Here is a 24,121-nt window from a genome sequence, read left to right as displayed (position 1 = left end):
ACATTTGATAGCACTGGGCAGGAAGGATCTCCTGTAGCAGTCAGTATTACAACATATGTGAAGATGCCTCTGATTGAAACTGCTCTTGTATGGCATTCTCAAAAAGAGAATACTCAAGATTGTCAATGATTATCTAAATTTTATAAAAAATCCTTTGCACAATCATCACCATATGCTCCAGAACAGAATCAATCTTCTTTCTCAACTTGTTGAATCTTCCTAAGTGACTTCCTGTGATGCAGCCTTAAGATCTTGACAAACACTGAAGGATTGAAGCTAAGTACGTCCTCATATTCCAGTCTGCCCCTTCATCACTGTTGCGTCTCCAGTCCAGTCTGTTGTCCAGGTAAACACTCTCCTTGCTTTCTCTCATGGTGAAAATAATGCTGGACAAAATGCTGCTCCTCTTCAAATCAATCTCATATGATTTGTTACTATGAAAGATATTTTACTTTTTTTTTATGCTAAAGGTTACTTGCAGCCATAGCGTAGGAAGCGGGGGGGATGGGGGGGACATGCCCCCCCCCCCCAATATTGAAGAGAGTCACATTCGTCCCCCCCAATAATTTCACCTCAGTTGCGAAGAATTTAAAAATCTTCCACTCGCATGCTTTTATTTTGAAGGCCCACAACAGCACCTTAGCAGAGCGCTTCCTTCAATTAAATATGTATGAACTGTTTTTAATTTTTAAATAAGCTAAATTATTTTATTATGAGAGGAGCAGATCAGGCATAGGAGAGCCAGGTGGAGTTTCAGAGTGTGAAGAAATAAAAATTAATTAAATTAATTCCGGCTTCACAGCGCGGCTGTGAAGTTTTGCTTCCTGCTCCGGAAAAAAGCGGTTGATCATCAATTGACATTTCACCATTTTTAAAGCGGGTGAACCATGAGTAAACTTGAGCTTGACACATAGCGTCATCCTTGTAAGCGGTCTTTAACATTTGAACGGTTTCCGATGCTTTTTTCCAGAGCAGGAAGCAAAGCTTCAGCTGCGCGCTGCTCATAGAACTTCTCCATGAAGAAAAACGACGGCTAAACATGGTTAATAAATAAACAAAATAGCTAAAAAGCTTATTTTAGGAAAAAGCCTACTTTTAATGTGGGCAATAGTTACATTAGAAATGTTTGTGCTCTGGTTTATAAAACATAAGCAGTATTTTGAAAGAGCGTATCAGCTTAGATACAAGAAAATTTATCGTTGGTACATTTTGCAAAAGTGAAAATCAGATGTTTACTTTGTGGAACTTGGTTACCAGAAAACGCGATCATCTCTAAGCAACAGATTAACAGCATAGCAACAAAAATTCTTATTGATAAAAAAATATAATGTTTCTCCCGCTCTTTTGAAATAGGCTACCACTTATTTTACACTAACAAGAATTGTGCAGTTGGTGAATTTTGCAGAATAGTTTTTTTTGTTGTTGTAATTGTTCATAAATGTATTTAACACATTCAACACAAAAGTAAAAATCTCGATTTAGACTTCGTGGCAGTTCGTTACCAGAAAAATACCCCGCTTATCTCTTAAAACCAAATTAACAAGTTACATAGTTTATAAAACATAAACTCTTTTGAAATAATGCTTACCTGATTAGATATAAGACATTTACAGTTGGCAAATTTTGCAAAAGTAAAAATCTGAAGTTAACTTCGTGGCACTTGGTTACCAGTAAACATACTCATCTCTTAGCAACAAAAATGGTTATTGTCCAAAAAACATAAAATTTGTTCTGCTCTTTTGAATTGGAGTGGAGCGGCAAAGTGAGAAGGATGGAAAAAAAAAGAGAGCAAGGAAAAGCCAAAAACTGGACACATTTTGTTCGTTGTCTTGGAGATGAAGCGGAGTTTTTTGTTGGCAGCGATTCAGACCCGCCAAAACTGCCAGCCCAGCCAGGGAGCCAGGATAGTTACAGGTATAGCAACTCTAATGTTAATCACAATGTCTGAGTTAACTGATTATAAACTGTACCAGCCCCAAGGTTTATAGTTGAGGTCCTGGGAGAGCGGCGCGCGTGATCCGCACCGAGTTGCAAAGATCCAGAGATGCACGAGGCGCTGCGACACGCTGAGCATGCGGCGGCGTGCCGCATTATGGGGCCTCAGATCAGAATTGAAAGAGCAATTTGATCACTCAATGAAAAATGCATTCATCAGCTAGAAAATGTGCATCTCTTTTCCCTCCATCGTTTGTGTCGCTGGTGTTACATATGAAACCTATCTCCCCAAGGAAAAAGAAGAAAGCAACAAATTGTGTTTTCTAAAAATATTCACAAATACTTAACTTGGATACTGATTATTGGATTATAAATAGTAACACGTTAGATTACGCGTTACAATGGGTCAGATTAGAGTAACATGTTGATGACACCATTGTTTGACATTTTTGCTCAAGGTATTTATGGATCTTTCAAGTTTCCGATATGTGTCCCCCCCAATGATAAACTTGTTCCTACGCCCTTGCTTGCAGCGAGAAACTAGCGTTAGAATCTAACAACGTATGAATTTAGCCATTAGAGGGCGCTCCGCGTCGTATGCAACGGCGGTTGACGCTCTGGCTGGCGGGCTGAAAAAGTCCGCCATTGCTAAGAAAACGGCTTACAGCAGATATTAGGAGCAGTTACCAAAACCGCTGTGCTTTCTGTTCACAGGTAAGCTGAGTCATAAATAATATATATAGATTATAACGCTAGTAGCCTCTGATAAGTTCCGTCTGGCTGAAAAAAGGTGCTTCAACAGAACTGAACTGCCCAGCCGAATGTGAAGCTGGAGTTAGCACCAGGCTAAAGTAATGATGCTAATGACTCGCGCTTGTGTTGGCTCGGTTGGTCGGCTGTAATAGGGCCGCAAAATATTTTCTAAATGTATGTATTTTATTTGAGTTCAGTTAATGAACGTTATGTTTGGGTAGATGTACAGTGACGTCAGTAGTGATTATGTCTGTTTACTGTTGTGCCGCTCTTTGATGGACCTTACCAAGCTCCGCCCAGAAACGCCCCTCGAAAGTCCCACGTGACTTCATGTCACATTAACCTCCTCGCAGAGCTTAGGTTCTATGGGATTTTTCGTTTCAACTGACTCTGCAGAGTATTTCTGAGTTGATTAGTTTAGCATTTCTGCCGGATTTTCACAAAATATCAGCCACGACAATGGACAAGGGAACCAACAAGTTCATGTCATCTTTTTTGGACATCAAGATGTTTTATCCACGCGATGCCTCTAACATTGTGCGAGTTGCAGCTAAATGCTACCAGTCGATGAGGAAAACAGCAGATCTTCAGACCCTCAGCATAAATATAGCTGTGGACAAGATCACTGATGCCTATTGTTCTTGCAAGGCTGGGTAAGTCGGACATTCATGGTTTTGAGGGTTCGAATGTGCCTACGCCTGATACACGGTACTCGGTGCTAGCGTGGCTAACACGATTACAGTTTAGTAAAAAGCCTTTTCAGGTGAAATAAAATCTTTAATGTATGTCAGATATGGTACACATTGCATATTGATCTGTTCAGCTAACGTAAGGCTGCAACAGACAGGCTTCAGGATGTAGAAGTTGTATCGATACTGCCATTATGCTGTACTTGGCTAAAATGTTTTCATAATGGATGTGTTGACTTTATTTTTTTCATTCACTAAACACAAAGAAAGCAAAGCAATAATACTTACGCCAGCAGACACTTTGTTCTTATTGATCCTATGACGGTTGAGCTGCAAATGCGGTCGTGCACAAGCGTTAATCCAAGCAAGGCTTTCCGTTTCAGATTTTGGAAATCTGTGAATTTTATTCACAGATTTTCACAAACACGATCAGGATACCTGACATCGCCTGTACAGATACCCCACTGATGGAAAACCATTTTTTTTCCGAGTCCTGACGCAAAAACTTTCTGTCGGTCTGGTAGTCCACAATGTATATAGACCTCACCACAGGGTCCGCCTTTCATTGGCTAATGCCCATTTTACGTCACAGCGCAGCTATCACGTGGGTTACCGGCTCACAAACTCATGCTAATATACATTGTGGGTGGCTTCTGAAGCTGCTGCCCCCGCGACCCGACCCCGGATAGGCGGAAGAGGATGGATGGATGGATGGATGGATGGATGGACGGACGGACGGACGGACGGACGGGCGGGCGGGCGGGCGGGCGGGCCGGTAACCCACGTGATAGCTGCGCTGTGACGTAAAATGGGCATTAGCCAATGAAAGGCGGACCCTGTGGTAAGGTCCATTATTGTGTTTAGCGGTTGACGCTCTGGCAGGCTGAAGAAGTCCGCCATTGCTGAAAAAGCGTCTTACAGCAGATATTAGGAGCAGCTACCATAAACGCTGTGCTTTCTGTTCGTTTTCCTTGTCCTTATCTGATAGAACTGACAACTGCAGAGCCATCCAAGTATTTCGGATGACAGAACTCTGTCTTGTTCTTGATGTTTGATGTGAATGGTGAGAGTGCAGTTCACTGTGATGCAATGTGGTATAAAAGTTAATATAATTAACTTTTCCATTAAGTGCATGTGTGAGTGACACATTTTGGCGCTGGAAAAAAAGATGAATACATGTTGCAAAGCACTATATTTGTGAGCACACTTCCAAGTCAGTGTAGAGATTGTGATTGGATCTTTGTTACAAAGTATTTCACTGTTCACTGTAGTAATTAGGGTACAGTATACAAAGTGATACAAACTGATAACGGGTGGGGGGGGGTTGTATGGAAGAAGTAGCTCAGACTGCTCAGCTATCTGTGTGTGAGACCACCCACCTTCCTCTCTCCTTATATTTATCAGGCTGTGCTGCAGTGCCTCCAGAGCAGCGGTGAGTTCTTTGTCAGATTGGACTACAAGCAGCTCGCAGGTGGGTTCATGAATCACCTACATTGTGTTTGTGCAGCTGGCTGCAGACCATCATATCAATTTCCAGCAGTCAAATATTTGGAATCACCTTGAATGCCCATAACCCTGTAGATTAGAGATGAGGCTGATGGGGGAGATGTGTGAGTGGTTTAGAGATGATCGAAGATCTTGTGTGAGAATAAGAAGAAACCCAGCGCCTTGGAAAATTCTTCGTACCTCTTGGACTTGTTCAGATTTTTTAAATTTTAAACCAGAAGGGGTAATTTAGAAGACAAATCAAACATGTTTATAATTTTTTTAAATAATACAAAGAGAGAACTGTGACAAGCATTTGTATTCAGTCACCCTAAATCAACATTTTGCTGAACCACTTTTCTCTGCAGTCTTAGCTGACATTGTGCATCTGTGTCCAGCATGTGTTAACAGCTATTATCTAGCTAAGCTCGCTCAAATTACATACATTTTCCCATTATCTCAGAACAAATGTCCTGTCTCTTCTGAAGAAAAGCCGCCCCAAAGCATTATGCTGCCACCACCAGGTTTCACAGAGAGGTTGACTTTTTTCAGAAATATAAGGGGTCATGTTAACCAAATATTTTCCATATTTGACTTCAGAAAAATCTGAAGATCATTTGTCATCTTGACAGATTACACACAACTGACCACTTGGTACAGACGTGCAGACATTTTCAATATGCACATAGTACAATGTGGAGGTAACTAAATCAATCAAAAACCCTTACATTTCCATCAGAGCACCATCTCTAACCTTCTCACCGTACTCAAGCCATCTCGCTATTCAGAAGCTGCCAGCATGTCGAAGAGTTGTGGAAGCTTTTGAGCGCGTCTATGACCGCTACAGGTCACAGACCGGTGCAGCTGAACCACTGGTGGAGAAGGAGTGTATCCTGCGGGATTTCCTCCCACTGAAGTGAGTGTTTGCAGGATCAGGAAACCTCTCATTCAGAGAATCTTGTCTAAACTTTGGCTGAAGTGGTGCTTGTAATTCCAGTCTCCAATGTGGCAGCAGAGCACTGATTCAGCCTCCAGATCAGCAACAAAATCCCCAGACATCAGTCACCTGTATGAGCTAAAAGTCCAAAATTAGTTGAAAATAGCCTCTGCAGCAAGCTAACATTTGATTATGCACAAATGAATGCACGATTGATGTCCATGTGGACCAGGAAGACGTTGTGAGCAGGTGAATCGCTTATAATTTAAGTGTAGTCATTTAATATCATTGTTTATATGTAGTTACATGGGTGTGGTGATCAGTGGTTTTTGTCACTGCTGAGAAAATATGCATTCATCTGCTTGCTGTGAGAATGAAGATTCTCTGTTCTGCTTGTTCAGACTGAATATTAACTGAGCTGAATGAAAATTAAATGCAGTTGAATTACGGGTAAAAGTAGATAGTGGCTGGATATGTTTTGACCCCCTCACTCAACAAACAAGTCTAGCACAGCCTAAGCTTCTAACTGGATGATCCTTCTGCTTAATGAAGCAACTATTCCAGTTTATGATGAATCTTGCAAACAACGGCAAACTCTTCCCATTTGTGACAAGGTTTTACCTTTAAAAATCCTGAAAAATGAAACCCTAAAGCAGGAATCCTTTGTAACATTCAAGGAAAACGACCAATCTATGTTCAGGATAAGGCAATAGATACCGAGGAGTTCTGGAACTCTTTCTCACATCCTTCTTTGTTGTTTCTATATGAATGTTGCATATGTAAGCAGTTGCCCACACCGTCTTTTTACAACAGGTTTCTCAGTAAAGATCTTTTTTTTCTTTAACACCATGGAAATTAGATTATATTGTGGTGAGCGTTACAAGCTGAGCTGCTCCCTCATTCTGATGCCAGCAGCAGCTTTACCCCCCCCCCCTTTTTTAACAATACACCACACACATCCTGTCCCTAAAAAACACGCACACTTATTGTGGGATTGGAAGTTCATATAAAGGGAAAGCACTTTAATAGAAATTTCCCCTCATATATGTATATATATTATACTTTCCCACAAGTTTATTCATCCAAACTGGAGAAATAAAAAGATAAAAAGCAATATATTTAACCAAATTACATAAAAAGCTTAAGTGGATTTGTGATGTAACCCCAAGCTCAAAAGCTTGGTCTGTGAAACCCATCATGGTTTTCACAAGCTTTTCCCAATGATTAGCATTGGCTGGAACGTTGGCACGTTCTCCAAATCAAAACCACATTCCTTCTGGCTCGACGCGCTTGTGCTCTCTCATGGAGTGTCTCTGTTACCAACCCAGCCATTTATAAACGTTTATGCCACCACAGTGGCTTAATCAAAGGCTTTCAAAAGAGGAACAAATTAACAGAAAGGTATTGAGCTTTTCTTAGGGACCTAATTTTGAAAACCACAGTATTCATGAAGCAGTGGTGTACAGTTTTGTTTTTATAGCTGTATAAACTATGAAGTTACCTTGTAATTTCATGGCTACGAACATACCAATTTTGGTACACCAGTTTTGTTTGGGCTTTGTTTGTTTGCGTTTTTGTCAGTGAAGTTATCCATGTTTTCTAAAACTGAGCTTTAATTTTCGCAGATGTGGGATATTTTTTTTGTAAATGTTACAGATGTGTGGCAGGTGCATCGTGTCCACCGACGTTGGGAACTCATGCGCCTCAAACCTTTGGTCAGAATTTGTTGGCTGCAGCTGAAGTTAATGCTGTACTGTACCACTGCATCTGGTACAGTATAAGTGGGAGTTGTGATGTTTTTAGTGGGACATTTTATTGTCATTTTTTCTCTTTCTGCTAGATTTTATTTTTATTTTATTTTTGTCAAAATGCTGTTTAAATATTAACACAATTTTGCAGCATCTCATCAAAAGTTATTAATCTGACATCAACAGTCAAAAATGTCAAATTAAATGAATGACTAAAAATAACAACTCATTATTATTATTATTATTATTATTATTATTATTATTATTATTATTGGTGTTGTTATGTTACTTAGAGAAAAAATGTCTCAAATGTGTGAAGTGCTAATGTTTATCTTAACTTCTTATACATAGTATTCATGCCCAATACAGAACTACATTTTAAAATCTATATTTCACATTTTCTGCAAGTGATGACTACAGAGAGCTGAGTTTACCAGCAGGGGGCACCAGTACCCTAGTTGATTAGGATATTATGCCTCAGTTTCAGGTTTCAGAAGTAGATTCTGAAAACAAAATCTAACAGTATCAGTTGATACACAGATTAAGTTCACATGTTTTGTTTAAATTAGATGCAAAACTGGAAAACAAACAAAACATTTCTCTGTGCAGTGTTTTTGCAGATGTTATAATGAAATACAACATTTCTATATTGATTCAAAAAGGTGTTGTACTATGAATTTCTTTGAGTAATCCCTGCCTCTCAGGTTTATATTTTCTCTGTTAGATTGTGTCAAAGCAGCTGTGGAGAAGAAAAGGTGAGTTAAAGAGCTTGTAAATATCTCTGAGCTCGCTAAAGTGTTGCCTTGCTGACCAAGTGACTCAACATCAAAGATTTCAAATGGGCTTCACTGTCTTGAAATGGGCTTGTTGCCATCACTTTACACAAGATTAGTTTGGCCAGCTGTTTTAAGTGAGGGTATTTGAAGGTGTGTGTGTGCGTGTGTGTGTTTCAGAGAGGGCTAGTTGGTTTATTTTTGGATTAATTAGTGGGCCACCAACCAGGAGAAATGACTCTTGGTTGAAGTTTTATGTGTGTGTGTTTGAGGGGTTGAAAAACAAATGAAGTCATTGTCACTTTATGCTTCTGTTTCCTGATTTGATCTTCCTATAAAAAAAGCAGATTCCTTATAGCATTAATTCTACATTTGGCAATTGGTTATTCTGAAATAGCATTTTTTTTGTAGAATTGTTTTTGATTCCAAAGTTATTTTTTGTAATATTTTCCACTTAAAAGCAAGCAACTTAATTCTTCAAACAAAAATTACATTTTATTTGGTGTTAAAAGTAGCAGAGAAAAGCTATGGTTTGATTTTTCCATTTCTCTCACAGAAATGGGGCATGGGATTTTGCAGGAAATAAAATGAGGTGCCAGGTATAAGGCTAGAAATAGATGGCGCCTTGTTTACCGCTCCGTTCCCAGCTGGGTACTGCTGCATCCCATGTGTCTTAGAAGTTGGAGTTCGGATATGGGAATGATGTCACTCATGAGTTGAGCTTGATCTCATAGCAAGTCACAAAAGCTGTAGAATATGCTTATTACTCTTGTGCTAAAACCTAGTTGCAACACAAAGTCAATAACAATACATTTCTCTCACAGAGGTAGAGGCTATCATCACCTGTCCCACTTCTCTATTGAGGTATAAATGATCAGAAGTGCTGAGAAATGATTCACTCCTGAAACTTTAATAAAATGTTTTTGAGCGGAAGCCATGTTGGTTGTTGAATTTCGGCTCTAAATGTGCGTGCTCTTTGTTCTCAGAACTCAGAATTTTTTGTATTCCAGTAAGGAATACAAGAACACCTTACCCACTACCTCCCACCTGAAGGTGGGATACAGAGTCAGAGGTTTCCAATCAGCCTAGAGTTCATCATCCAATATGCCTTCCAGGTATTGGATGATGAACTTAGTGCAAGTTTCAGGCAACTATTCATTAGCTTTTTGATATGTATCTAATCAAATCAATGAGACAAATTGTACTATGCAACACTAAAATAAGTAGTTTTCCAATTGAATTGCTAATAGTTGAAATCTAAACAAACTGGATAGGCCACTAGTTTGATGATGAGGTCTTTCAGATCAAATTAGATGAAAGTGATATATTAACAAAGATGTTAGATATCACATAAGTCTTATTGAGTTCTGAACCATAATTTTTTAAGTCTAATATATTTTTATGAGTATTTCTTTGGGAAATGTAATGATACTTCTTGAAGATTGTGAAAATCTGAAAAGGATAAAATGAGGGAAAAGAAATTTGATAATGAGACCTCTGGAACTGAATACATTTTCAGTAGTGTCTGGAAAAAAAATCTTATTTATAAAGCTCAAATAATTCTTTGTCCCCAGATGACTTATGCAGTAAGTCTGTTCTTTAAAAAAAGTAATGACAAGAATCCAGTCATGGATGAGTAACTGGTAACACGATATGTCACGGTTTTGAAAACTCTTGGAGGGTTGAAAAGCACTATTTAAGCCTGATGTCATTTCATTTTAAAAACTTTTTTAGGTTTTTAGGTTAAAGACCCTTAAATGAATTTCCAGACATAACACTACAATCATCACAGTAAAGTGCGTTAAGCATTGAGTAACACAGTCAGTGATGGTTCTCGCATTAACGGTGTCCTGGTTGAGCCCCTCCTGCTGCTCTCTTCACAACCAGTTAAAATGGGAACATACGATTCTGGGTCCAGATACAGTGCATTACTGTCCTGCACAAATCACATAACCACTTTTTATTCTCAGCAAGGTGTTGCTCCACACAAAGGATGTCAAATCTTTAGTGTGTGTTCATGAAGAAAAGCAATAGAAAACTTGTACAGGGCACAATGCTTTCCTGGAGAGCAAAAAAATGCCACTTAACACAACACTTCCCTTCCCCTACCTGTTGCTGTAGTGCTCAGCAGGCTGAAAGAAGATTTCTGCACTCCACCCTTGCTTATAAAAATAAGAAATTTTGGTGTTGGTGATTATTTTTACTTACAAAAAAAGACACACACACAAAAAAGGCAGACATTGTGTGGAAACTAAAGAATTAGGTAATGTTTTGAAACTGAAGTTGCCAAGAGAAAATACTAATTGGTAAACCTAATTAACCCATTAACTCAAACTGAATGGAAAAATAGTGTAATGACCCTAACCACAAGCTACTACTTGATTTAGCATAATTTTCATTTAATAAAATAAATGTTTTCATTTAATTAAAGCATTTAAATAATGTTATGGTCATAACTGTATGACAGTTTTGTTCTTACGTTAGGTAAAAATGCTGTGAAACTCTCTCCATGTGAAGTAGTTGTTGTGAGAGTAGTTAAAGCTCATAATGTGCTGTGCAACCTGCCTGTGTGTATGTTTCCCATTCTGTGAGGAATCTGAATAACAGACAAATAAAACTAATGTTTAGCATAAGTCTTTTACCCTCCAACTCTTTTTTTTCCCACTCTCTCTGCCTCCTCTTCCCCCCTCTTCCCATCTCATGTGTTGGTTGTCTTTCCGTGTCAGAGACTAAGCAAACACAGGCGTGTGTGAGCGGCCTTGTAACTTCCCGTTCCTGAGAGAGCGGGGAGCTCTGGGACGATCGCAGCTGTCCCTTCATTTGTCGGCCATGTTCAGCATTCTCTAGATATCTTTAAGGGGGCTCTTGGGCTTTTTCTGTGTTCTGGTTTGACCTTTTACCTTTCCAAAACCCTTCTTGGAAGTTATGCAACAGAAAAGCATATAAGATGCATGTGGTTTAAAATCTTTATTTTTTTTCAAGTTAGTTGTCATTTTGTTGTTGGAAAGCAGGAGAGCTGAAGGTAAGCTCTGCATGAAGAGGGAAAGTTAAGGAACCTGTTCAGGCCAGTCTCATTGCTAAAACAGATATCACCATGACGCCAGCATGTGTTTTCTTCAGCTGGGAAAAAAAAGATGCTTAGACTCCCCCGTCCTCCCCCTGTCCTGCTAGCAGTTCCCTTGACCTCCCTATTCCACTCCTTCACCTTCCAGGCATTAATCATCAGACATGCACACATCTCTATCCACTCCTTCGTCTCCCTTTCTTGGTTTCCTGCTCTCACTTTATCATTCACTACCTCTTCAAGCTGAAATCAGGGACTATCTGTTTCTCTTTTTCTGCCTTTGTCAATCTCATCCGTTTCTGAATGCATCTGGAAAATATGATCCATGGAAGCAACAGAAGAGTAATGGGAGAAATGTGTAGGCGATTGTGTGTGCCTGTTGTGCGGGGGCGGCCTCACACATCTGCTCATGTGCACATGCGACTGGATGACAAAGGCAACTGTATGTCATTGTCAAAGTAATCCCTCCTGAGAGTGTTTTCCTTTCGGCTTTTGGTTCTGTATCTGCTGTTCTCCGGCACTCACTAAAACCATTGACGCTTCAGTTGCTCAATTATCAAACGACTGCTGAAATCTGGAAGTGCATCAGTCCATCAAAAATATTAAGAATAAATGTCCTCTTTTAATAGCTAGCAGACACGCCTGACTGTTTCAGCTATAGATCAGTCATGGTCACATATTTGATCCCCAGACTGTACATTAATCAGTCTTTGTGACACATTCATAGACGGGGCTCTTTTTTGCAGCAGTGTTGACTTAATGGCCAATTTTTGCTTGATTATGATTGCCTATTTTTTCTTGAGTATAACCATTAATATGTTCTGTTGCGGTTCCAACATCAATTATGAAGGACCTGTTGCTGTGAGACTTGATTTATTTGAAAGAATTGATATTTAGGGAAGACAATTATCCTTTATCAGCTTCAAAACTAGTTTTAATGTCTTTGGAATTCTTGACCTGTTGAAGAATCAAAGATTAGCTGAAAACACAAAATTCAGTTTCTTAGAAAAAGTAAATATTGAATAAGACCAATGATTAATTTATGGGATGTTGATGTGTTGCATAGTTTATCCACTAAATAATTGGTCTGGACTACTTTTGCCTGGATTATTACTGCATCAATGTGGCATAGCATGGAGACAATGAGCCTTTCATCTTTCTTTTGAAAATGCAGTTATCTATGGCAGTGGTTCCCAAACCCCGGTCCGTGGACTGGTACCGGTCTGTGGACCAATTGGTACCGGGCCGCACAATAAATAGTGAAATATTTCCGTTTTATGTATTATGTGAGTCTGGAGGATCTTTTATTTTGAAAATCCTTAAACCGAATTCTCTCGGTTACTTGCGCGCCAACTCTGAACCCACAAGCAGCAAAATGAGTAAGAAGCAGATCAGATGTCTTTGGAAAGTTTCTTTGCAAAGGGGAAAAGGCCCAGAGAAGAGACAGGAGAATGGATTTATCCCGGAGTGGTAGGCGAGTCCCACATTACAAGCCCGCTCTGCGTAACATGCGGCGGCCGGCTGCTAATGAGACAATGAAGCTTCAAGCTGCTTCACCACGTAGAGACCAAACAGGCTGTGGATATAAGCAACACAGCTCGGGTGTTATTGTCTCCATCACTCCCTGATGGGACTGTCTCGTTGCAGAGAAACAAGCTCAGGGCTCCCGTTAGTCAGTATCGTGAGTTAAAGTTTTCACGAAAGTACAATATTCGTTTTTGTGGCGCATATGTATCTTATTTTGAAGGGAAGTGTAAACGTTACCATAGCAACCAGAGTCGGAGCGTTTGGGCAGTGGTCGAGAAGAGATGAGTAGAGCTGGTGGGTCTTAAGTCTGGTTTAGATGGCAAGATTTAAGAATTGTCGGCCGATACTCCAAACCTCTGTGACCACAGAGCTGATAAAAGTACAACAGGTTCGATCGGTTCGTGTGTCCAAGGCAGGAGCAACACGAACCGATTCCAGATTCCAGAGGATAATCCAGTAAAACCCCAACATAGAATTTAGAATGCCGATGTAGAAGCAATAGTGATAGTTTGTGGACTCATTTTAAGAAAATAAAGACGTGACAAAAAGAAAAGGCGGTGGATAAAAGACGACGGGAGCAGCCTCTCTATTTGCTGCACTATGATTTGGAGGTGACTGTTTTTTCATAGTTAACATTTTTAACAGAATAAACATAATAAACATATTTAATAATGACCTTTACATATAATAAACATTTCCACATATCTCCGATATCCACCGGACTCTCAGTTGTCAGCTGTTAGGGATTCCCCTCTCACCGCACTTTCTGATTGGCTACCTGTCACATTCAACAAGTTGTATTCTCGTTCCCAGTCAGGGAAAACCCTACAGGCTGCAATAAAAGGCCAAGACAGCCCAAATTGGGTATATTAAGGATTTAGCGGGAACACCAACATGCAGAAGCCTTATCTGACGGTTCACGCGCACCCCCCCTTCCCCCCCGGGCCGCAGCAAAATTTTCCAAGTCTTGACCGGTCCGCGGTAATAAAAAGGTTGGGGACCACTAAGCTATGGGACTTAGGTGAGTTTGATGGTCAGTTAAGGACAGTGATAACACATGGTCATTAAAGCAGGTGCTGGTACTTTTGGTAATTGCAGGTGTTAAATCCTGCTGGAAAGTACAATTATGATCTGTCTAAAGCCCAACTGCAGAGAGAAGCAGGAAGTGCTCTGAATTGACCGGGTAGTTGGCTCTGGAGATTTCACAGTGGTCCTCAAGAACTGTGAAGAACTTTGTTAATGTGCTTCTTCATTCTTTTGCCAAAGTCTTCTCCATAATGTTATATGCCATAGCATAATGTTTCTATAGGGAAAACAAACATTTTATTGATCTTATTTAATACCCTACAATTTAATTCAAGCCTACAACAGTATAGGATATAGTTTGGATTATTACTAAACTGGTGTAAGTAAACCACTAGCCTGCTAAATTGTTCTTCTTTTGTGATGCCAAATCAGACTGGCATGCTGCTACAAGTCCCCCACAGCCTCATGTGGCCAGTAAATCTTCAGTCCTCACACTCAGAAGACGGTTTATCAATATTTCATCAGAACACAGTTGATTTCTGTTGATACTACTGACAGATGACATGTGAGTTTGTGATGTGACTCAATAAATATCTTCTTTTTGAGCTTCATAAACCTCCCCCAGGCATGCCTGGTAATGAATAGTAGGTTTGTGGCTCAGACCACACAAATGCCAAGTTCTGGATGTGAAGAGCCTGCCAGTGATCATCAAGTGTACAGTTTAGCTAAACTGACAGTGATATAAATAACCCGCTAAACAAATTTGCTTAGAAACCAATGTGTCCATCTTGAAAAAAACAAACAAGCTAAGTTTGCAGTGTAAACAGATGAATGTTGTATTGGTTTCTCTCGGAGGCAGTCTGTGCGGTTTTGTACTTTCAGCACACCTACAAAGCAATGCAAACCATCGACCACAACTCCTTCATCTCTGGCCTCGTTTGCCTGAGGTTTTCTTTTCTGAAGCGCTTCTGCTAGCACCTTGCAAGCCACAAAACACACCGACTCGGTAAGTGACAAATTAAGGGGTTTTGGCAGTCTGCAGGTGGGAGGGCATGTTCACGCAGGCGGATCCCAGAGAACCGCAGACATGTCCCAGACAACCAATGAGTGAAGAGAATGAAGGAAGAGCTACTGGATGAATGAAAAGGTGCAGGGCTGATAGAGGAAATTGTGATGTACAGTATTTATGCTGATATGCTGTACCTTTTTGTTCATTAACCTTGACCTTTTTTTGTGACTGCTCTCCATGCTCTAACTTCAAAAAACATGAGCTATTAATAAACCTATTTACAAATATTTATTTTAAAGAAAGTTATGCACTTATAGCTGTCTGCTGTATGAATCTGTTTAAACTGGCCATATCAATGTGAATGTTGATAGTTAAATTAACCAAACCAAATGTATGGAAATCTGAACCTGGGGGACAAGCATGGCAAAGAGGGGTGAGGGGGAGATGAAACCGATTCCCACCAGCTGCACAACACCGAGGCATTAACGATCCGGCTCAGGAGTTCTCAATCAGCTTACCTGCTTCACTCCAGCAAATAGACTCCTTCCTGCAACAGCCCAAACAATTAATGACCCAGAAAGAGGTCAGAGTGATTAAATAAATTATACAGTCATGTGTTAAAGGACTTCATGTTTTTCATGTATCTTCCTCAATAATATGACAGCCCTTGACACTGTGTTGCATTTAGTTCCTATATTCGCTGTAAATCCTGCTCCCTTGTATTGTTTTGTAGCTTTGTTGTTCATTTATGTTCTGTTTAGCTATTGTTTTTAAATGGCAAATGGCCTGCATTTGTATAGGGCTTCATCAAGTGGAAGGACTCCAAAGAGCTTTGTGCTACATTCAGTCATACACACATTCAGGCACTGATGGTGGAGAGCTACACTGCTGTCCCAGGGCAGATTGAAAGAAGCAAAGCTGCCATATCCACTAAGCCCTCTAACCACCACCTGCAGGCAAGGTGGGTGAAGTGCCACACAATGACCGAGATGGATGGTGCAGAGGTTTGAGCTGGAAACACACCAGACTGGAAACTTGAGTGGAGGAATGACAAATCACCCATAAACTAAATTCTTGTTTTTTTACTCGTTCCCTCTGTAAATGCTCCTCCACAGCTGTTCCCTATCCAGTTAATTAGTCCCACCTGTTTCCACTCCAGCAATCATGTCCCCTACAAAGTTCTTCCATTTGTATGTAGAAATTTTTTAGAAAACGGCTGTTGCAATATTCTTTTCTCTCCACAGGACTGGCTGGATTGGTCCTTATTGAGTCACCCAACCTCAACTCCACTTGTGTCTTCAGCACTTTTGTAAGTTTATTCCATTTGCGTTTAATGAAAACTCAACTTCATCAACTATCACTCATCCTCCTACCTGCACTTGGTTCTTATTCAACATCAAAACATAATGCAAGGGGGACTACCATATTTTTTTCCCCTTTTTACAAGAAATCTTCCCCTAAACTGTAAGGTAGCCAGACCCATCAAGACACGGTGCATTAGGAAAAGAGGTCAGCTGAATGAATCCCCATAATTCCAATAACTCAACAAAAGAAACCAACTCAAAATGTGATCCGATTAAACTTTTACTTTAGCTCTGATTTCTTCTCCACTAACTTCTTCAATGAATCCTTCTAAATCTCCTCCATAAAACTGCTAAACTGAAATCAAACTAATAGGACAAATTGGTCAAATCTTGATCCAAAGACGCTTAAAAATCATAAAAACTCTCAAATCTTTTGACTGTATATCTATCACTTCACAGTTTTAATCTTGCATGAAAACACTGAAAGGGTTTTGTACTTGAAAGCTTTACCAAATTTCTTCACTTTTTATTCAAGTGTCTACAAATACCTTCACAAAGATAACTCCTGCATTTTAGACTTCTCTTGCATCGCATTCTTAATATTTGTAGCCAATTTGGAAACTCATCACTCGTAGCGCTCTGTGTGCATCAGCCTTTGTTGTAGAGCTTCTGGAAAAGCCTAAAAGAATAACAGAACCATAAATATCTCTTTCAAGACATCCTGTTCTGTTTGCCAGTCGTTATGAGACTACAGACACATTTTAAACAGCCATCAATACATAAATCAAAACAGTAAATTCAGCAGATGAGCTCAAGGCTAATACAATAACTTGCCGTCTTTTCATATTTTTGTTCAAACGCCATTTGGACAGAATATGGGAACCAGCTTCATAAATTGTGTTCCTTCCTTAGCTTTTTCATTTGTAGGTATTTTAATTAATAAAGTATTCTATATTTGACTAGAACTAGCTACAAACTCTTAACAACTAAATCATTTGTTACTAAAAAATAAGCAGATGGCATTTTCCTTTCCTGTTCTTACTCGTACAGTATAGAACAGTATAAAAACGCATGGCATATATGTAGTACTACATTACATGTTGGTAAAAACACAAAGAGGATGGCAAAACACATGAATGTATGACCTTGTATTTTGTGAGGAGCTCACCCAGTGTGTTGGGTCAGTTTCTTATAAAAATGTAATGTTTTTCTTTAGCCAACCTTTTGGAGTCACAACAAAACAAACAACTGTAAGCTCAAAATGTGTCTACCCAGAGATTTTCTATAGATCAATAAGAATCAGCCATATTTTTATTTGGGGAGAGTTTGTTGGAGATAAAAATCACATCAGCATCCCAAGGAAACAAATTGTGGTTTATCTTTACTCTTTTCTGGGATGATGGGAAAAAAAAAGAAATGCTAACAAGGTTTTCTTTGTCAAAGAACAAACCTCCTTTGTGTGTCCCATCTCTAAGGTCTGTGTTTCCACAGTCGTCTTCTTTCAACTCTTTAAATCATACAATATTCCCAAATTACAATGACATGTGCAGGATAGGGTTTCTCCTCTTTGAGACGTTTCTGTCAGTGTGTCTTGAAAGTTTTCTCTTGGCCGGGAAATCTGAGCTCTGCTTCGCATTCAATTCAAAAGTCTTCTGAGGACAATGCCTTTCACTAATTTGTTGGCTTCAGGACTTTTTGTGCTGCATCTGAAGCCAAGTGAACAGTTGGATTTGATTTTTAAATGTTGCACATCATTTCCAATGTTTCTTCAATGTAACCTGTCAGCACTATGAGCAAGATTTAAGGATACAACTAGTAGGCCAAATGACTTGTATTCAGAGAGTGTATTAATCTTAGCTAAATGCAATCATCATTCAAACTACTGTTAGTTAAAAGTTAAGTTACAGCTATACTTGAACATGGCTTATTCTGCTTCTACGCAAGTAACTCCTACTGCAATTTTCTCTTTAGACAGTAGAGATAGCTAAAGAGAATTTCCCTCTTTTTATCTAGTAGCAGAAGAAGAATCTAGAACCAAAAATGTCAAACCTAATTTGATCTTACAGGAATTTCTTTTTGGTTGTTTTGATGCTGATGTGATATTTTGGTATCAGTATTCATTGTGTGATTATGTGGCATTGCAATACAGAATATGCATGCAAACATTTTTGTGTTTGGTGGGGGAGGATAAGATTCAGACAGAGTTAGATGGAGTGACTAAACAAGAAGCTGCTCAAGCTATTAATGTTAATCCAATATTTGGAAGCGTGACCAACATGGACTGAATGGCTTCGTTCACTTTCTCCACTTGCATTGCTAAAACTACAGGCAGACTACAATTCTAAAACGGTGCAGAAAATTAACACCATCATTCACAACTTCTCAATCTGTTCACTGATTGGCCCAGTAAAAAGTCCACCAGTGACGATCAAAATGAAGGGGAGAAAGCCCAGATTGTGCTGGAAGTGAGAATTGTTTTCAAGCAGGAAAGTAATGGCCATGCTAGGGCTAAATGAACTTGACAAGATTTTGGCTAAGTTACCAAAAAAACATTAGCAGTAGCTGTTAAGGGGGAAAAAAATAGAAAACTCAATTAGATTCAACACCTTGAAATCAACTTGGTCTGCAGGAAATTTTATGACAACCCAAAACCATTGTGTTATTTATCATCATTAGAGGACTTCAGAAGTAGGAAGACAGCCACACTCGCTACACATACGTACAACAGGTGCACACGCTTAACTGTTTCTTTTTGAAGGGGTGTCGCTAAGAAAACTTCACGAGATGATGGAGATTTCTGACTTATCCTGTTCGGTTTTTCTTTCTTGCAGTGTCTTTTGTTCACACTGCTGGTGACATGCTGGCAGGAAAAGGAGAATCCTTGAGCTTTTCACAGCTATAGCACAGGTTGCTTCATACACCAAAGAAGCAGATTGATCATTGCCTGTCATGGGAAAGTTGGTTCATGAATATGTAACATTAAAAATCAAATCAATGAAAGGTTTTATTACATGACGCATAATACAAGTTTGTCATTTATGGTTTTAGTGTTTTTAAACTTTTACATAATTATAAAAACACGCTAGACTTTGAACATGTTTCTCCTAAATGTAACCAGATCGTGTGTGTATAAATACTCGTATCTCAGTTTTTCTTTCAAGTTTTTTTTTTTAATAATCTATAATCATTTGCTCTAACAGGAAGGAGAGCCACTTTGAAACAACTATAGTCAAAGCATAATCAATTTGTTTCCACCTAGATTAGTCAGTGATACTTCAGTCTGTCCTCCAATCAGCAATTACCTTCTTAACTTCCAATCTGCTTTTTGTCCAACTTATCAGTCTGGCCCGCTCACCATTTGTGGAGGCTCATTCAAGTTCCTGTGATTACCTTCGGCGTCATCTGAGTCGCTATCTCGTCTTCTCTGTAGTGAAGCCAAAAATGTGCAGGCACTGAAGGAGGACTAATGGGCCAAATCGTGAATGGCCCAGATGTCTGAGGACAAAATTGGTGTAAGCTGACAGTTTATTCAGGCATTCAACAATTACCTTTTATTTCAGTTGGTGGTTGCAACATTTGGAAACGTTATCTAGATCTTGACAATATAGAGGAAATGCCCTCTGTTATCCCCTCCAATCCTTCCCATATGAAATCTTGCCTGACTTTGGGCAGAAACCGTTCCACTAGAGCAGGGGAACGGTTTCCCCTGCTCTAGTGGTCCTCGAGGGCCGGCATCCTGCATGTTTTAGTTCTCTCCCTGGTTTAGCACACCTGGATCAAATAATGGCTCATCAGAGGCCTAAGGAGAACATTGACTTGCTGAGGAGGTTGTTACTACCACTAGGGAGAGAACTAAAACATGCAGGATGTCGGCCCTCGAGGACCGACTTTGGACACCCCTGCAATAGAGGGTATGGGCAAAAGAAACTTTAATAATCAACTTTTATGGATTTTGCATCGGCAGTGTGTGCACACATTGGTTGTTTGTCTTGTGTGGGAAATTAGCACTTACTATGCTCTTACTTAATCTTCTGGGTTCATATTAAACTTGAACCAACTTGTATTCCATATAAGTATAGTAAGGTTGAAAAGTGTGCTCGCTGCTGAATAATTTTAGTCAAAACTAAGGTGGGACTGTAGATTAACTTTACCAATATGGAGCTGAAACCATGACAATCCTATTTCTGATGATCATCTGAAAAAAAGCCTACTTTATTATGTTTTCACGCTACTAGGAGTCAGTTGTAGACAGATCCTTAAAATCCAACAAGCATCTCTTTGTGACAAACATTTCTACCTCCAATTGAAGCACAGCCACAATGCCTGCTTTTGGGGCAGTACCTGTGAATATCGGCTTTTATTTTTGTACCTTTCAGCTAGTTTAATTTCAACACCAGGTGAGACATGCTTCTTCAACGTGATATTATGAAATCCATGTTGGAAGGTTAGGATCACAAATCATTTCAAGGCTTCAAAGAAAACTGCTTTGTTTTATAGCTAGGAAGAATATGAATCTAAAACACTATATAATAAAACTGCAGTTCACATCAACATTATGTCTTAATTTCCCGAGAAACAAAAATTTAACTATTTTGGCAGGCATCCTTTCCCTTTGTGTTTTTCTGCAAAAACGAGTCACGGATCAATGAGATGTATAATTCCTTTCTTGCTGGCTCAACACTGGGTTTGTCTTTCTAGTTTTGCATATGGCTACAGATATCCACACACATGCTGTGAATATATATACAGGCTACAAAAACATGTGGTTTAGGGCCCTAGAGCTACAAAACATAAAGCTAAGCACAAAGCTTACACACCCCTCATTACTTTGGTCAACTGGCAAGTGATAAAAGATTCTACACATTAATTTCAACTGTGTTCAACTCATAGAAAACAAAACAAAGAATGGGCAAATTAATGCCAGATGGTTTTGGTGTGCAATGCAGAATCAACTCCCAAACATCTGCAGCAAATAAGCCAGGGAAAATAATAATGGTGCACGTAACTCAGCTATAGATGGGATGATCAAAGCTTTGCTTTCTTTCTACTACATACTATAATGAACTGAAATCTGAATACAGCATAAACTTTTAAGAGTAAAATAATGGCAGGTTATTATTAGAACTGCTGTGTTTCAAGATAAAATCATATTCTTGCATGTTTTCTGAGCAGTTTGGAATCTGATGACTCTTTTATAGGCATAATGTCCACAAAACGTGAAATGCAATGTCGAGATGCTATTTTGTAGAAATATGCACCTGGATGTAACGTGTTTGGCAATTGTGTGTCTTTTCATGCATCAGCGGAAAGCAAAAGCCCTCATCATGGGCCAAAAACACTCTTGGAACCCAATGTATGTGTCTAAATAATTGCAATCATTGACAATTTAATTCCCAGTACATGCTGATCCACTGCGAGAAGAGATTTTCACGGATGAAGAGCGCAACTGCGTAAGATAATCTCCATCCCAAAGTGATCCCTCTATCTGCACCGAGAGCTCCTCAAATCCTGGTGAATGGGACTCTGCGTGAGATGAGTCCAAAGATAGAATGACAGATTTATCGCACCCCAGATGTGCCTGATTTACAACCATTGTTTAATCTCCAGATTCCAACCACATGAAGGTCTTCTATTCGCGGCCATAATTTATAGGACACAGAGAAGGCTGGCTTAATGTTTCTCTCGCTGCAGAGGATGAGCCAGCACTGTGACTTGCGCTGATAAACAGATGCTTGGATTAGCATTGATGTCACAAACACATGTGGGGAAAGGTTATCTCTTAACCATTAGTTCTCGTCAGATCTTAATGGCTATAAACCCCAAAAAACCTCTTTTGAAACAATTTCTTGCTCCATATTCAAATGTCGTCTTTGTGCAAAAATAATGTTGGAAACGGTTGCTGTGAAATGTCCCTCTGACGTGACTTAAGAGCAAAGGAGATTGTGCTTTCTTCGTTGCTGCTCCCATTTTCTGGAATAAGTTGCCCTTCCAGACTGGATCTGCCCACTGGATCTGTCAGGATGATTTTAAATCACTTCTTAAAGCTTGTTTTTTTTACGTTGTCATTGAGGCCTGATACTGTAACTTTTCTGTAATTTTCTTCTCATCATTTTATTCTCCTGAAATTTTATAGCTTTTATGTGTCTTTTTAAAGCCCAATATTGCAGTTTCAACCTGTTTTTAAAAGTGCTATATAAATAAAATTGACATTGACATCTTCACCTTTTGTCAAGAGCATCTTTTAGTGGATGTTAATTGGATTTTATGTAGTACAGTGACACAAAACGACGCATCACTCTGAAATGAAAGTTTATAGGTGTTTTTGGGGTCATCTGATAAACTGTCTGCGGCCTCTAGACTGTGTATGAGTCCCATCTGCTTCATGTATCAGACAACAAAGAAACATTCCTACAACTTTTTGTGATTCCTATAAAGTATAGGGAAGTCTTGCTCCTTTGAAGTAAAGATTAAAAACGTCAGAAATTGCACTCTGGACAACAATTGCAATTTTTGATAGGGCTCAATGCCCAGGGCACTACAGTCTTGGGGTGAGCCATGAGAAATCAATGAGTAAATATATACATTACATATATATGTTTAGCTACCCAGGAAAGGTGGAATAGTTGACCAATTTTATTTGTGGAAAAAAATACAAAAGTATTTTTAAGACTTAATGTTTTTTTTTTCTTTGTTTTGTTTTGTTTTTTTCAAATCAGGGCTCCCTTAAATTGAGACCATCTATGTTACCATCTATATATGGGCTACCATTTAAGCAAAAACCACTACTGGTGGACAGTTTGCTTTTGCTTGCTTTGACTTCATCTTCAGAGGTCATTTATATTGCTTAAAAAATCCCCAAAGCTTTCAGAATGATTTAAGAGAGGCAGGACTGTTGGAGAAGTAATTACTGTATACATCTTAAAATGTCTTCCATGTTCACATTCCCACCCTTCAGCGTCATAGGCAAGTTCTCATTACCAGATCAGCTGAGCTGGGAGACGCAGGCTTCTGGTTTTTCCTGCGAGCCGGAGTTCCTGTGTTGTGGTGGGAGGGTCGGCAAGAGGCGACACGAGCAAATGCTGCTGTTTATTTCTATTCTGTCATGTGTGCGAATCTGATTACAGGTCGCTAAGTCAATATTTAGCTTCTGCCGACGGCATCATCGTCAGCCGGTTTATTTTTTCTGGGCCCCACCACATCTGCTGCCAATGTCATGAGCAGTAGCCGAAGCACTGCACTACCAGAAAGGAAAGCAAACAATGAGTCTGCAGTCCTGATCGAGTGAGTCAGGCAAAACTGTGGCTCTTCAGAAGCCATGACTCGCACCTAAATTTCAGAGTTATTTGTGGACAGTGGTTCTTGGCGTGGTTTGTGGGACCCCTGAATGGATTTGATGAGGGGGTCAGAAGTTCATGGTAAAATTCTCTTGTCACTGATTGACCTTCTTCATATTTGTGAGGAACAACTAACCTCAAGGAGTAAAAAAAAAAAAAAAAAAAAAAGCCAAAGCATGCTTTTTGAGGATTTAGCAAGCCCTTGCAGTTCAGTTGTTTGCATTAGTAGAAACATCCCATCAGCATGGTTCCAGCTGCAGGAGCTGCAGGGACAATATTTGCATTTCATGCATTTTTCATTTCATTCCCCTTGTCTGGGAAACTTTCATGGAGACTGCCACTTTATTAGAAGCCAAAAGGAACACGGCATCAAGGCTTCTTTTCATCTGGCCCACAGGCAAGAAGGATTTGATATTTAATAAAAATGGCGAGCAGCAAATTTCTTCCACTCATGACTTCATTACCTCGGGTTATTCCAGTGAGTAGGACCACACACAGTCAGGAGATCAGAAACGCCTCCTCTGCTTGTTTGCCTGA

At 39.5% G+C, this 24,121-nt stretch overlaps 1 protein-coding gene across 8 annotated transcripts in view; it reads left to right on the top strand.

Annotated features, from left to right (window-relative positions):
* The first annotated feature begins 1,361 nt into the window (after window positions 1-1,361).
* LOC103469961 (uncharacterized) overlaps window positions 1,362-24,121 on the top strand; it is a 100,287-nt gene continuing 77,527 nt past the window's right edge. For 3 of the 8 annotated variants that reach the window (XM_081610811.1, XM_081610810.1, XM_081610812.1), the window contains exons 1-3: window positions 1,362-1,914; window positions 4,782-4,848; window positions 16,191-16,255. In XM_081610811.1, coding sequence (XP_081466937.1) covers window positions 1,772-1,914; window positions 4,782-4,848; window positions 16,191-16,255 — 275 coding nt within the window. In that variant the 5' untranslated portion in view covers window positions 1,362-1,771. Of the gene's footprint in view, window positions 1,915-2,503; window positions 2,650-4,781; window positions 4,849-15,746; window positions 15,908-16,190; window positions 16,256-24,121 lie in introns of those variants that run through there. The other 5 variants (XR_014088956.1, XR_014088957.1, XR_014088958.1 and 2 more) reach the window with 5 other exon arrangements.

Source organism: Poecilia reticulata, chromosome 9, assembly GCF_904066995.2.
Source record: "Poecilia reticulata chromosome 9, P_reticulata-male-v2, whole genome shotgun sequence".
NCBI lineage: Eukaryota > Metazoa > Chordata > Actinopteri > Cyprinodontiformes > Poeciliidae > Poecilia > Poecilia reticulata.
The sequence above is the reverse complement of the archived record's forward strand: the minus strand, read 5'-3'. Positions and strand labels throughout refer to the sequence as shown.